The sequence below is a fragment of the Ranitomeya imitator genome, chromosome 8, assembly GCF_032444005.1.
Source record: "Ranitomeya imitator isolate aRanImi1 chromosome 8, aRanImi1.pri, whole genome shotgun sequence".
NCBI classification, from domain to species: domain Eukaryota; kingdom Metazoa; phylum Chordata; class Amphibia; order Anura; family Dendrobatidae; genus Ranitomeya; species Ranitomeya imitator.
In genome coordinates, this window is record NC_091289.1 from 19,728,806 (window position 1) to 19,743,710 (window position 14,905).

General features: G+C 42.8%; 1 protein-coding gene across 1 annotated transcript in view; it reads right to left on the bottom strand.

Moving 5' to 3' along the window:
• Window positions 1-3,125: 3,125 nt before the first annotated feature.
• LOC138647489 (uncharacterized) overlaps window positions 3,126-14,905 on the bottom strand; it is a 79,365-nt gene continuing 67,585 nt past the window's right edge. The window contains exon 11 of the mRNA XM_069736507.1: window positions 3,126-5,068. Coding sequence (XP_069592608.1) covers window positions 4,873-5,068 — 196 coding nt within the window. The 3' untranslated portion in view covers window positions 3,126-4,872. The remainder of the gene's footprint in view (window positions 5,069-14,905) is intronic.

A 14,905-nucleotide genomic window follows, 5' to 3' on the forward strand; every position in this document is an offset into this window, starting at 1 on the left:
TATTGTGGAAAAGTGAGAAACGAGATCGAAGCACAAAGGAGAGCAAGTAGGAGTCGTGCCCCGAGAACGGCAACATCCTACTGAGGCGCGTAGCCGGTGACCGGAACACCGAGGAAGTAACTGACTTCAAGCATTACTTCAAATACTGCAAGACAGTTGATTATAGGTTGGCTGTCTACCTTACATCACCTAAGCAGACATAGGGGGCAAGCGTGGAGAGGGGCATCTCTAGGGTCCCAGAATAGCTCCGAGCCTTCCCATCAAACGGGTGCGTCCTATCCAGATAAACTTGGGGGACGGAGAGAGAGAGAGAGAGAGAGAGAGAGAGAGAGAAAGAACGAATACGAGAGTTGTGAGGACTATCCGGAATGCTCAGCAGGGTAGCACTACAACACACCGGTCGCTAGTTGGTAGGCAACGATTTCCACCTGCAAAGGGAACTCTGGATGTGCCTTTGGACCGGCCGGTCTCAGACAGCCCAGTTAACCGTGCTCTGGATTGAGGATCCCGAAGTCTTCAGTAAAAGGTAAAGAGACTGCAACCTTGTGTCCTCGTTATTGTCTGCACCTCACACCATCGCCACCTACACCACTGGGAAGCCCTGGGGACATACTTCACCTGTGGGAAGGTATACCATCCAGCTGCCATTCCATCACCCCAGCGGACCCCTAAGCAGCGTCGGTCACCCTGACCGAACACCACAGGTGGCGTCATGAAACCTTGACAAACTACCATCACTCCTCTTATTGGACGCCCCTTAGCAGGGACACGGACCGGGTCCAACCACCATGACAACCCTAGCACCGAGACAGAGAGGACCGGTACCGAGAACCTGTGGCCCTGTGTCTGGGGGCGCTCCATTTACACTGCTCAAGAGTGGCGGTGTGACTTCCTCCATAAAACCACTTGCTCTTACCTTCAGAAGGAAGATTTGGGGGTACCGGGTATTTTGTCTAGGGGGTACAATAGCACCCTCTAGCTTTCTGATAGAATTATATCATTTAAAGAGGTATTCCAGAATTAGCTTATGACTTTTTTTTCACAAATCGAAACCCTGGAATTGTGAGTTTGAGCCGGTAGCCACCATGGGATCCAAAAACACCATGAAATTAAAGCTTTAGACAATCCTTAAAGGGGTTTTCTCCTTTTCTTAGCACAGTTCCTCGGCCTCCCAGCTTCCTACTTGCCAAGCCGAGGGGCTACTAAGTGAGATTGGAGGACCATTGCAAACTGCAAGTCCTCCTTATCGGGACCCAACTTGTTCATGAAATATGCAAGACATTCATTGATTTCAAGGAGGGTCTAACTACCCTCCACAAATTTAACACTAATCAATATGGATGACTGCAGACGTAAACTTGTCATTAGTAGACTTTTCAAATAAGTTGGGGTAATCCAGAGGAGAAAACCCCTTTAAAGAGGTTAGTTTAAAAGTATCGTCATCTCTAAAAGGAAAGAGTGGTACAAAGAGCATCTCTCGCTCTGGAGGACTTGTTCTGTCCTGTTAAACAAAGGCAAACCATTGATTTGAATGAGCGCAATGTAATACCTAATTTCTCCATGTGGCGGAGCTGTTGGGAAACCGAACACTTGGTTTTACCATAGATTACAGGTGATCGCTGGAGATTCAAGCTGGAGGACACTTTGTGATTAGCTTATTGATAATGGACAAGTAGAGTTGGCCAAATGTAGAGAACATTTATCTAAATATATATATATATGTATATATATATATATATATATATATATATATATATATATATATATATATATATACCTAAAGAAGGACAACACCAGAAAAAAAAGGTATAAAGGTTAAAATTGATACATCACAAATACAAAAATCCAAATCAAGATGGGGCAAGTGCGGACACACGTCTTTCCCCAAATTAATCCGTTTCGATACCTTTACGTTCACGTCAAGGACGCCCCAAAAACGTGGTGTGAACCAGGTCTAAACAATATTATACTCACCTAACAGATGAGAAAGAAAGTTCTATTATGCAAAATCAAGCATTTAATTTTCTTTTTCGTTAAGTTTAAGGCAATTTGGCATGGAAGGATTATTGCGTTAATTAGCATTAAAAGCTATGGGGTTTTTTTTTTTCCTTAAATGCGGCCCGGCCCCTTGGGTATGGGACTATTATCTTTTTTTTTTTATCATTATGAGATATTTGACATTAATGTTAAAAACTTCCAGACAAATATCCGAGGTGCCGACTTACACGATGATACAGTATTGTAAAAGTTAAAGAAATGGTAAAATAAAAAAAAAAGGCCAAGGACGATTTTATTACAAAATAGGCAAAGGTTGCCCCCTAGAGGAAATATGTAGAAAGGCATCTAGTCTCCATTAAAGGCTCGGATTTGGAGGCTTTTATATTAGAAAACTTGCAATTTTTTATTATATGAATCTGTCCAGCAAATAATTCTGATACTAAACGTCTGGGGACATAAATTGACTATATACAGTTGGCGACATTTATGGCAGCCTGTATTCTATAGCTTGAGTTGTCACAGAGGCGGTAGCAAAGCCGCTCAGTTAAATCTTGACTCCAAGGGCATTCTAACACTAGGCTCCATCACAAACATAAAGGAACTCTTAGTTTTCCCTCTGCTTTATACTGCATCTCTGCTTTTCCCGACTTTTTTTCTCACCAGGAAGTCAGTGCATGAAATAATAATATCTCTAAAAAAAAATTATAAAAGGTGGAAAAAAAAAAAAGGTTCAAAAAAAGGGAAATGTTCAAGATTTACTTGAAGTGAATCTCCGGCTTTTATAATTGTGTCCGTTGTAGGTGTAAACTTACACTGATTTGTTACTTTAGGGGCTGAAAAAAATCCTATGGTTTATATGGTGGCTGCATGCAGTGTCCACCAGAGGGAGCTAATGAGCTTAATGTATACTGCTTCATTGATCAGTTCAAAAGTCTGCAGCAAGCTCTTCAGCTCCCCCTAGGGGTGACTGGAAGCAGCCAGCTTTTACAGAAATTTTATGTCTATGCAGTGGATTTGGAGCTTTGTGTCAGGAATGCACCACGTGAGGCTCCTGATTATCTCAGATTTACTAGACATTTGGGGAGAAATGACTCTGATCCTGCTCTTTATAATTTGACTCTCTTTAATGTTGCAACATAAAATAGTTACAAAACTTATTTCTACTTATACTTTTTTTTTTTTTTACAAAATGTTTCTTACTTTCTATAAAGGATTGAATGACAAAATTAATGTATGTATTTCTGCATCAATACTGAATAGTGATAACTCCACCCCATTGTCGTTATACACAGTGACCAATATAAGTATTGACAATTGCGGGACAATTTACTCCCCAGGATGAGCGCCATCCAAACACGAAGTTCCCATTTCTGGACGTGGTGAACCCCTTCTATTTTAAGCCCATTACACTGCAGATTTGCAGTGAAAAATTGGAACATGTATGCATTGTACGCCATTGTTCTTAAAGGGCTTGTTCAGGAGGAATTAGATCTTGATGACTTACCTTTTTAGGATACGTCATCAATATTAGATTAGGAGGGTTCCACACTGATCAGAATAAAACAGTTCACAAAGCCAGAGAACTGCAGATTTTACGCCATCTAGTGGTCATTTTCAAGAAATGCAGTTTGCCTACCATTGAAGTGAATGGGAGCTGAGCTGCAGTACCTAGGAATGGCCACTACACAGTGCATGGCGCTGTGGTGTACACAGTGCACTTCCAGCTGCTTCAGGACCTGCAACCTGCTGAATTTAAAGTGAGTCTGTCACCAGGTTTTTGATACCTCATCTGCGAGCAGCAAGATGTAGGGGCATAGACCCTGATTCCAGTAATGTATCACTTACGGGTCTGCGTGCTGTAGTTTTGATAAAATCCCTATTTTATCTGCGGCAGATCTATCAGTTCTCTGCATGCTGAGCTCTGTATAACCCCGCCCACACCACTGATTGGCCACTTTCTGTGTACACTTTGCAGAAAGCGGCCAATCAGTGCTGGAGGTGTGGTTGGATTATACAGTAGCAGGTTTGTAGTCCTCCTGCTGATAAAACTATGATTTTATCAAAACTTTAGTAAGCACTTTTGATTTGCAACAAATTTTATTAGTTCTGGATAATATCTACAAGCCATTTTGAGTGAATCTGGCTGATGCAAATTTTCAGGAGACGTGGTCATCCCAATTAGTGCGACATGTTGCAAAATTTTTGCATCCGTAACGTCAGAAATTGCAATCGGAGTTGAAGGATGTAGGATGTAGGAGTTTGTAGGATGGGTTAGCACAGAACTGCGCCTTCACATAGTAACAGACATCACTAAACAGGTGTGAACAGAGTCTAAAACTTCTAATCTGAAAGTAAATACACTGTACGAATACTGTTTTTTTTAAATTGTTTAAAAAAAATTAAAATTGAAAACTAAATTAATTTTAAAGAGAACCTGTCACCGGATCAAAAGTGGTAAGTTTTTTGTTCTTACTTTATTCCCTCACTGCTAACATTAAATATTCCGTTTTTCTTTTAAAAATCCACCATACTATTCCAGAGCTATGGGTGTTTTTGTTTAGTACTACTTTTTATAAAGGGGCGTGGTTCAAGGGTTCCTCTGGGGCGTGTCTTTAGGCTACTCTGCACTGCCCCCTTGTAAATACCAGAGTAACAAAATGAAAAAGGCTTATATCTCTGGAACCGTATGGCGGATTTAAAAAAGACAAAAAGCGTATTACTCAGGGGAACAGTGGAAATAAAACAAGACCAAAAACTGCCTACTTTTGGCATGACCTTTAAGCACTTAATTCCTGGTATAGACACATCCTCTTTGAATTGACAGTAAACTCGCCCCTCCATATTAGAAAGGATGCTACCTTATTTTAACAATTGCTACCACAGACTCTGCCCCCCATCAATAACTAAATTGTGTCCGGTCACATAATCCGAAGCCTCTGACGCCAAGTACACCACGGCAGCTTGTAGATCTGTCACTTGTGCCAGCCTCCCAGCAGGGATGTCGGACACCCAGCGTGCTACGAGCGGCTTCAAGGCTTCTGAATGGATAAGCGGCGTATCCACGATGCCCCTGCAACAAAGAAAAACAAAACTCTAAATGACTTTAATAAAAAAATATGTTGGGATTATTATTTTCTTTTATAGAAGGTTTTTTTTTAATCACTAAATCCTTCAGGTTGCACATGGGCCATCTCATGGATTTGGCTACATTACGGCATCTGTGATGGGTGACCAGATGACTGCAACGACTTCAGTATGGCTAACAATGGTGTCAAATTAATTGAATAGTTTTTAAAGGAAGAGCAGCTCTGAAGCACAAGCTGTAGCTCTTTTTTTTGGCACACATGGGTATGGTAGACAAAAGCCCCATTAATCTAGAACTGTCAGAGTCCCAATAGTACTGGCTGGTGTGAGCAGTGGTGTAATCTGAAGCTCATGGGCAGTGACGTAAATTGAAACTCGTGGGCCCCAATGCAAAAGCGCCAACGGGGTCCCCCATTTTTGCAAGTCTATAATCGCATGGGTCTTTTTATATAGGCAAAAGAGACTTTTGTGTGATTGCAACCCCTGAACTTATTGAAGTTACGCCCCAGTTCATGGACCCCAGTACAGAATCTCTAACAGGGCCCCCAACTATTATGGGTCCTCAATTGCATTAGTCATCCCATATGGGCCAAAAAGACCTTTTGGGCCCACCCCTTAGTTTCCTGGGTATCAGTGCAATTGCAAACCTTGCACCCACTTCATTTATGCCTTTGGGTGGGATTCATTTTCACAAAAAGACGACAAGAAATTAGCAAAAAAAATAAATCACCATTATTTACTAAAAATAGCAATTACGGTAGTTTGGGACATTGAGTTAAATTAGCATAAAAAATCTGTTCTAATTTTTGTAGCTTGAAACTGTAAAAGTTATACCTCTTTCCAAAAGGCCGATAACAGATAACGATAGTTTATATTTTGCAAAAAATTAATAAATAATAATATAATAATAATATATCGGCCCCTCTGTCCTCTCCTCTCCTATGTATAGCACTCATGCTCTGTTCACATTGCTTAACAGCACAGATCCATTCAGTCCCACCATCCAACACAAGAGATGCTCTCATAAATCACTTAACCATCTGCTCACTCTTTCTATCTTCCTTCTCCTAGTCGCTGGTGACATCTCTCCCAACCCTGGCCCCCCATGTTATAGCCAGTCAAACCTCCCAATTGCTACACTCAGAAACCCCTCTAACCTTATTAATATTCCCTGCATGCCTTCTGCCTCTTTCAATTGTGCCCTTTGGAATTCTCACTCTGTGTGTAATAAACTCTCCTTCATCCATGACTTCTTCCTTTCTAATTCTCTTAATCTCCTGGCTCTTACTGAAACCTGGATCCAGCAGTCAGACACCACCGCTGCTGCTGCTCTTTCATATGGTGGACTACACGTTTCTCATACCCCAAGATCGGACAACAGAGCAGGTGGAGGCGTTGGTCTGCTCCTTTCTCCCGAATGTATCTTCCAAGTTATCCCCCAAGTACCCTCACTTGTCTTCCCTTCCTTTGAGGTCCATGCTCTCAGACTCTACATCCCCTTCTCCATGCGAGTGGCGGTGGTGTATCGTCCTCCCGGCCCCTCTCATCAGTTCCTGGATCACTTTGCCACATGGCTTCCACACTTTCTCTCCTGTGACACCCCCACCCTTATCATGGGTGATTTCAACATCCCCATTGCTTCTCCCCTCTCCCCATCCGCTTCTCATCTTTTATCTCTAACCTCCTCTTTCGGCCTCTCGCAGCATACTAACTCTCCAACGCATGAAGATGGAAACTCCCTCGACTTGGTCTTCTCCCGGCTTTGCTCAGTGGATGATTTCACAAACTCCCCTCTCCCGCTCTCTGACCACAACCTTCTTTCAATCTCTATCAAGAACTGCCATCCCGCTCAGGTCACCCCCACTTACCACACTTATAGAAACAAACAGGCCATTAACACCCAGAAACTTATGAAGAACTTGCAGTCCTCATTGGCCCCAATCTCCTCCATCTCATGTCCTGATTCGGCTCTGAAGCATTACAATGAAACCCTGCAAAGTGCCCTGGATGAAGCTGCACCTCCTATGCATAGAACAATTCAGCACAGATGGCGACAACCGTGGCACATGCTGCAAACACGTTTCCTGCAGCGGTGCTCCAGGTGCGCCGAGCGTCTGTGGAGAAAATCTACCCGAAGATTTCATTCATTATAAGTTCATGCTAAAAACATACAACTCTGCCCTTCACCTCTCCAAACAAACCTATTTCAACACCCTCATCACCTCGCTGTCCAATCACCCTAAACATCTCTTTTACACTTTCCAGTCCCTACTCAACCCAAGAGTGCAGGCCCCAACCATGGATCTCTGTGCTGATGATCTGGCCAATTACTGCAAATAAAAAATTGACCACATTCGACAGGAACTCATCTCCCAATCTCTTCATACCATGCACTGTCCTCCCTCCCCCACTGCATCTAGTTCACTCTCTGACTTTGAACCAGTTGCAGAAGAAGAAGTAATCAGGCTCCTTGCATCTTCTCGCCCAACCACTTGCACCAGTGACCCCATTCCGACACATCTCCTACAGTCCATTTGCCCGGCTGTCACCTCTCACCTAACAAAAATATTCAACCTTTCTCTCACTTCTGGTATTTTTCCCTCCTCATTTAAGCGTGCCATCATACATCCATTACTTAAAAAACCATCCCTCGATCAAAACTGTGCCGCTAATTATAGACCTGTCTCTAATCTTCCCTTCATCTCTAAACTCCTCGAACGCCTGGTCCACTCCCGTCTTACCCGCTATCTCTCAGATAGCTCTCTTCTCGACCCTCTTCAATCTGGTTTCTGCTCTTCACACTCTACTGAAACTGCCCTCACTAAAGTCTCTAATGACCTACTAACAGCGAAATCTAATGGTCTCTACTCCATGCTAATTCTCTTGGATCTCTCCGCAGCATTCGACACTGGATCATCAGCTCCTCCTCACTATGCTCTGCTCCATCGGCCTCAAGGACACCGTTCTCTCCTGGTTCTCCTCCTATCTCTCTGACCGTTCCTTCACTGTGTCTTTTGCTGGTTCCTCCTCCTCTCACCTTCCCCTTACTGTTGGGGTTCCTCAAGGATCAGTCCTAGGCCCCCTCCTCTTCTCGTTGTATACTGCCCCTATTGGACAAAACAATCAGTAGATTTGGTTTCCAGTACCATCTTTATGCTGATGACACCCAATTATACACTTCTTCTGATATCACGCCGACCTTTTTAGAAAACACCAGTGATTGTCTTACCGCTGTCTCTAACATCATGTCCTCCCTCTATCTGAAACTGAACCTGTCAAAAACTGAACTCCTTGTGTTTTCTCCCTCTACTAACCTACCTTTGCCTGACATTGCCATCTCCGTGTGTGGTTCCACCATTACTCCCCAGCAACATGCCCGCTGTCTTGGGGTCATCCTTGATTCTGACCTTTCATTCACCCCCCACATCCGATCACTGGCTCGCTCTTCTTACCTGCATCTCAAAAACATTTCTAGAATTCGCCCTTTTCTTACTTTCGACTCTGCAAAAACTCTTACTGTTTCACTTATTCATTCTCGTCTGGACTATTGTAACTCTCTCTTAATTGGCCTCCCTCTTACCAAATGCTCCCCGCTCCAATCTGTGCTGAATGCTGCAGCCAGGATCATATTCCTCACCAACCGTTACATCGATGCCTCTACCTTGTGCCAGTCATTACACTGGTTACCCATCCAATCAAGAATCCAGTACAAAACTACTACCCTCATCCACAAAGCGCTCCATGGCTCAGCACCACCCTACATCTTCTCTCTGGTCTCAGTCTACCACCCTACCCGTGCCCTCCGCTCCGCTGATGACCTCAGGTTAACATCCTCAATAATCAGAACCTCCCACTCCCGTCTCCAAGACTTTACACGTGCTGCGCCGATTCTTTGGAATGCACTACCCAGGTTAATACGATTACTCCCCAATCTCCACAGTTTTAAGCGTGCCCTAAAAACTCATTTGTTCAGATTGGCCTACCGCCTCAACGCATTAACCTAACTGTCCCTGTGTAGCCCATTAAAAAAAACAAACAAAAAAAAAACTTTAACCTTAATCAGGTTCCTCACATCATGTTCTCATATATTTCATGCAGTTAATAGCCCTCTGTGTCTGTACTGCTACATACTTAGGCTGATAACTGGTTCATGCAGCTTTACATGAACACCCGAGCCTTACACTATGGCTGGTCCGAACAACGAAAGCAATTGTTACCATCCACCTCTCGTGTCTCCCCTTTTCCTCATAGTTTGTAAGCTTGCGAGCAGGGCCGTCATTCCTCCTGGTATCTGTTTTGAACTGTGATTTCTGTTATGCTGTAATGTCTATTGTCTGTACAAGTCCCCTCTATAATTTGTAAAGTGCTGCGGAATATGTTGGCGCTATATAAATAAAATTATTATTATATTATAATAAATGGTAATGTAATAAGGTGTAATAAATTGTAATAATAATAATTATATTTTATCTAAAGTATATAGGATATAATAAATAAATAATGATTGGTTGATATGTGCTACACTAGATCAACTGGACAGGATGTCTGCTGAGCATGGCGAAATATCTCCGGCTGCAATCACATCATCATTTATATCTCATTACTTATTCCTGATTCCACTCTGCAAAATAAATTATGTAGTAATGATATCAGATAAATAGACATTTTACTATGGACCAGTTCAATCAATGAAAGTCAATAAAAAAAAAAAAAATACAGAACGGCACTAAGGAGGCGTCTGTCACCCCGGCAGGACACGAGGTTCCCATTCACTTTACTTTAGCAAACAGAGATCTTAAAAATGCAAAATAATTAATCAATGGAAGAAGAAGTGAACAAATTAATTCATCCGGTCGATAATCAATTTCCCTTTTATTCTCATAAATTTGGCAAAATTTCAAGACTCAAAGAATCAATTCTTAAAGGCTTTTAAATGGCAGATAATACAGGGTGTTGTGTACATGGCGTATGTGATAAATGTACAGGGTGGGCCATTTATATGGATACACCTGGGTGGGCCATTTATAAAGTTTTATCCAAAATGGCCAATTTCAAAATGGCCGCCATGGTCACCACCCATCTTGAAAAGTTTTTCCCCTCCCATATACCAATGTGCTACAAACAGGAAGTTGATATCACCAACCATTCCCATTTTATTTAGGTGTATCCATACACATGGCCCACCCAGGAGTATCCATATAAATGGTCCAACCTGTATTGTCTCAAGAATGTGTCCCCACATGTGAATGGAGCGACGGTAAACATGCATGACCGCCAACGCAAATCAAATTTGTTGAATTTAAGAAATTTGTTGGATCTGGCAAATTTGAACATTTTGCAACTCAATTTGCACAAATTCCCATAAAAATATTACTCTGCCATTTGACACATATCTGAAGATTAAATCAGTCAGAGAAGGCTCGTATGACCTCAGTGGCTGTGGTATAAGTTTCCTCACAATGCCTTCCAGTTATTACACAACATGGTGAAGCACAGCCAATCAGAAGTTACTATCACATCCTGTATAAAAAGCCAAGGCAGGAAATGCAGCAGCCATTTTAGGGTGAATCTGTATAGTGAGAGAATGTCACCGCTTAGAAATTAAGATGGGGAGAGGAAGCGTTACAACACTGAGTAAAGATTACAAATAGTGTGTGACAACACAAGAATGCTTAGCAGCTACCATCATGGGACCTACTGAAGAATGGCAGCACCAATGGCCTGGAATGGGAAAAACGGGAGAGTCTGGAGGTGGTGGTGGGAAAAAAGATGGGGAAGGTTTGGAGAATGAGTATAAGGTTTTTTTTTTACCTCTTCCCGCCAGTAGAATGGTGGATAAATCGAATCCTCCAAAAATTCAGATTCATGATCATCCAAACTTTGGTGGGAATTTCGATTAGTTTGGAATCGATTGATTTGCCTAAATTGCCAAAAACGCCCCTTTTCCCCAATTCCTCTTTTCCCATTATCCCCTAAAACAATGGCCAGTTTCCTAAGCATATAATAAACTACAAGCCTCAGTACGGCCGGGAGGGGGACTCCGATCTCCTCTACTGAGCCTCCAACCCCCCTCCGGCCTTGACAACCTCGATTAAAACAATGATTTCCCATTAAAATGTACAAAACGGCATTAACATCCCATTTTATTAATGAGAACCGGACACAATAAAACTTCAATTTCCCCGGCGGCGGCGGCGGCAGGCAGGCAGGCATGGATGGAGCTGACACTGATTGGCGCTATCTCTCCTCGGCGCCATATTTGTGTTGTGTGCAATGTATAATTTGTGTAGCCCCCGGAACAAATAAATTTACATATCTGTGCCGACAATGAAATTTCATTTAACTTCTTATAGATGACAGTAACTAAAATCCGAACTGCCAATTGTAGTTCATTAGTGTGGCAGGGACGCTTTCCAAATGTTAATAAAAATTCCAACATGCTGATAAATTAGCGCTTCTAAGGAGCATGTGACACCCCGGTTAACATATTCAACCTCAATTATAATTCCCTTCAGCACCCTGTTATCTGAAACTTTCGCTGGCAATCAAAGGTGCTGTTTTTCAGCGGCCAATTTTCTAGATAATGTAGCTTATCAACACAGTGGGTAAACTTGCCAATGAAATCAAGCAGCACTGAACCACACACGCGCTAATTGCAATGCTTTTTTTATGCATATTTACAGCCTGTCATTTCAAAGAAATCAGTGGCCCATTGAGGCGCCCAGTTAGCTGCGAGAAGTGACGCCTGAAAATTAGCAAACAAACCGGCGACAAATATGAAATGAACAAATATATTGAAAAGGCAAAAAAAAAAAAATCTCTCCTTTCGGAACGTCTTCTTCGATTTAATTCAAGCCGAGGCCACGCAACGGTGATCCCGAAAGGGAGAGGGGGATGTGGTTACCGTATGAATTTGACAACACTTTGGGTCTCATTTAATAAAATCATCCACGGGTATGTGCCCACGACATCTTTTCAGGTGGGAAAACTCTGCGATTTTTTTTTTTCAAGAGGAAGATGCATTTTTGTAAGCGTTTCAAACATTGCCTTTTTGCTACGTTTTTATTTTGATTATCTATTATTTTTTATTTTTTTGCTGCTCTTTTTTTAATGCAAATTTTAAGCTGTGTTTTATAGTACCAGCAAAGTATGAGATTTCAGAAATCACATGCACACAAATGGATTATTTTTGTTTTTTAAACTGCAGCATGTCACTTCTTTCAGCTTTTTTGCAGCGTTTTTTCAGTAAGTGCAAAAACGCAGCACAAAATGCAGGTATTAAGTTTTGCTGCATTTTTGGGGCAAATACTTTAAGGAAGTGGCATCATAATTTTTTTGGGGTGGCACTAAACTTTATCAGCATGCCCAAATGACAACAAAAATGCGGCAAAAGAACACAGCAAAACCAGCTTTTTGTAAGCAGCTTCTTTTTAGCAGGTTTTGCCTGCCAAAAAAAAAAACGCAACAAAAACACAAGGTGTGAACATAGCCTTATATAATTTTTGGGGGGTTGGGGAGATCATTTCTTGAGCTTTCTTTTAAACTTTTTGCATTTTTTAGTGGCGTCTTTTTTAATGGCATTTTCCAGTAATTTTTTTCTTTTACGCCATTAAACAATAAATAAATCAATAGCGTTTTTTAACCCTGCTGTTCTGTTTGGGTCCGTATGACTCGAAATGAAATTTGAGACACGGCAGATTATTTATTATGCGGATCTGAATCTTGTGATTAATTGACTTTTCCTCATTTGAGGGGTTACTTACTATCTACGAACTTGTAACGACCTGGAGAATCATAATGGCAGGTCAGTTTTAGCATTTAGTGAAAAAGGCAGAAAAAAAAACAATTGTGGAATTGCATTTTCACCACACTTTGAATTTTTTTTCTCATTTTACAGTACATGATATGGTTAAATAAATGGGGCTGTTCAAAAGTACAACTCGACCCGCAAAAAACAAGCTCTCATATGGCCATTTTGACTGAAAAATAGCAAAGTTATGGCTCTGGGAAGAAGGGGAGCAAAAAACAGAAACTCAAAAACGGAAACAGCCCTGGTCCTTAAGGGGTTAAAGAAGCTGTCCACTACTTGGACAATGTCTTCTCATACCCATCGCTTGGCCCCCAGAAAATAATAAAGCTGTGCTGGCGCTGTTCCTATGATGTCCGCACTCCGTCTCCCAGGACTCCTGTGCAGTTGTGACACATGATGCTGGCACCCAGTCAGGGCTGGTGTCACTGTCCTCGCTTCCTGCCGAATTGAGCAGGAAGAACAATTCTGACCACAGCAGCAGCCTGGACCTCTTCATAATCGATTTGTCCAAAGGTGGGGACCGTGACGTCAGCGCTGATTGGGTGCCGGTGTCACGCGTCACAACAACCACACCCAAATCCTGGGGCCATGAGTGCCAACACTGCAGGAGCAGTGGCGGCACGGGAGGTGAGTATAAGCTTTAATATTTTAACATTTGGATCAAGAAGGGGTTGTCCTAGTAGTGGACAACCCTTTAAAATTCTTGGTCTTTGGAAACCCGAGGCAGTTAAAAAATACTTAAACTATTGAACTTATGAACAGCATCAGGAAACTGCTGGTTGGGTGGTCCGATGTAGGACACATGTAACACCCCAGATGACCAGCTGTTACAGTGATATTGCCTTCCTTTCGGGGAGGGTAATATCATGCTGGGAGCAAAAGGGGATCCTCTTTACCAGGTAAGGCACCCACACACAACACATTCCAAACCCAGGCCAGAAGGGGGAGCTCTGAACTCGGATTCAAGGGAGCTTCCCTCAGAGAGATATCCTGGTCTTGAGGAGGAGTTAGTCAGTCGGAGAGAGACAGTGGACAGAGAAGGAAGTCTGGAACTGAGTGCATACAGCGGAGCCCTGCAGCCAGGATTGAGCTGCAGCTCCAGGAAGGAAGGAAAACCCGAGGGATTGAAGGTGGGAGAGATACTGAGGGAAGGAGCAGAGGAGAGATAAAGGGCTCAGAGGGGAACTACGACTGGGCACCCTCAGAGCCAGAATGCAGAAACCGGGCACCGGGAGCCCGAGGTCGTGTCGCTCTCCAGGACGCACGACAGAACCGGAGGGCTAAGAACTGTATGTGATTTGCCCACACCACACCTGAAGACGCAGCAGCACCTGAAGAGCCCGGGCCATGATAGAGACCCTGTAAAATGGATCAAGCTGCCCGCCATACAGGTACCTGTCCCAGGACAGGGGAAAGAAGGGGTACCTTGCCAGCAAGCTTCAGGCAGCAGGGACCTCGCACACCACCTTATGTTTGACAAGTGTGACCAACCTGTCAATCATTTTTCCAAGCGATGCCACAGATCGCTTGGAAAACGCTAGTATTCTGCAAGCTAATTACACTTATAAAATGCTAGTGTTTAGTGGGAATACGCATGCCAGTTCCACATGCGATATACCCATGGCAGGAGTTGCGGAATTGCCGAGGAAATTTCAGCACTTTAATCTGTGTGCACTTGTATTATGTTTGTTATGCAACGTTTAAGAAACAGCACCTCCCATAAAGGGATGTTCAAGTTTTAACCTGTTGACATGCATGTCAAAAATAATAAGTCTCAACCTGTGTTTATGTTTTCTTTTCCCAGTCCGGGAGTACTGGTGGTAATGGTGGGAAGTGTAACACCCCATGTGACCGGTTGTTACAGTGATATTGCCTTCCTTTTAGGGAGGGCAATATCATGCTTGGAGGCAAGGGGGATCCTCTTTACCAGGTAAGGCACCCACACACAACACATTTCAAATCCAGGCCAGAAGGGGGAGCTTTGAACTCGGATTCACAGGAGCTTCCCTCAGA